Source organism: Merops nubicus, unplaced genomic scaffold (assembly GCF_000691845.1).
Source record: "Merops nubicus isolate BGI_N331 unplaced genomic scaffold, ASM69184v1 scaffold9582, whole genome shotgun sequence".
Classification (NCBI taxonomy): domain Eukaryota; kingdom Metazoa; phylum Chordata; class Aves; order Coraciiformes; family Meropidae; genus Merops; species Merops nubicus.
Genome location: NW_008592855.1, coordinates 590 through 1,671, shown reverse-complemented (window position 1 = coordinate 1,671; position 1,082 = coordinate 590). Strand labels below are relative to the sequence as shown.

Here is a 1,082-nt window from a genome sequence, read left to right as displayed (position 1 = left end):
AAACAAACAAACAAAACCACATAGTGGGAAGGGAAGCTCCGGAGGTGAAACCAAATGGGAATTAAAAAAGAATATTCGTAATGTGTATAATTTATTAGAAGCTTCTTAGGAACTATATTTAAGCCAAATATCTACATAAGTTACAACAGGAAAAGGCGGCGTGCGCAAATAACAAATTGCCAGAGGATTTACGACGGGGCGATCAGTGTCCATAAAAAAGGTGGGGGTCGGTTTGGTTGATTGTATTTTTTTTCCTTTTCTTTTTACAACAAAATATACAGCCTACTAAAAACTATGGGTTTAGTCCAACTTTTGACAGCATTATACAGCTACAGGTTCACATCAAACGTAAGGAGGAAAATAAAAGGCAAGCCTTTGATGACTCCACGTCTCCATCCGCTGGCCCTGGCGCGGGGCTGGGAGCGGAGCCCGGGGGAGGGGGGAAGCTGCTTCTGGTGTCTGGGTGACACGAATGCGTTATTTTGGGGAAAACAACCCCATCCCCCAAAATCTCTATATTTACATGCAAGTCCTAGACGCTGGAAAAGTGTGTATCTGAAATCCAAGCCTTCGAACCATGCCTAACGATGGTCCCCTTTCCACAGACTGCTCCGAGGTTATGAGTCAGAATTTTTTTAACACCCCGTACAACAACCTTAGGGGGGGAAAAAAAAAAAAAAAGACCCCAAACCATCAAGAGTAGCAACAAAACCAACCAAAAAAAAAACCATGGTCTCTCTTTTAGAGGTCCTCACAGAACCACTCAGTAAAAAGGGAAGGGGGAAAAAAAAAACGTAAAAAAAAAAAAAAAGAAAAAAGAAAATGAAAACACCCAGTAGTTTGGACAGGACAGAGATTTGCGACTGGGAAAATCTGCTTTTTTTTTCTTTGCTTTTTTTTTTTTCTTATTTATTCTTTTGCTTTGTTTAATCCTTTCACCAGGTCCTACCGTATAGCAAGGTGGAGCAAGACATGGCAGTGCCATAGTCAGAAGTAGAAGAGTTTAGGTGAGACAAACTGGAGACTTGGCTCTGCAGAGACGAAGGGCTGGCCGAGTGCTGTCCCATGTCTGGAGACTGCCC

General features: G+C 42.3%; 1 protein-coding gene across 1 annotated transcript in view; it reads right to left on the bottom strand.

The window, feature by feature from the left end:
- Positions 1 to 935: 935 nt before the first annotated feature.
- Positions 936 to 1,082, bottom strand: part of NKX2-1 (NK2 homeobox 1) — a gene marked incomplete at its 5' end in the record, with an annotated part of 693 nt that continues 546 nt past the window's right edge. Inside the window, 1 exon segment of the mRNA XM_008935274.1 lies at positions 936 to 1,076. Coding sequence (XP_008933522.1) covers positions 936 to 1,076 — 141 coding nt within the window.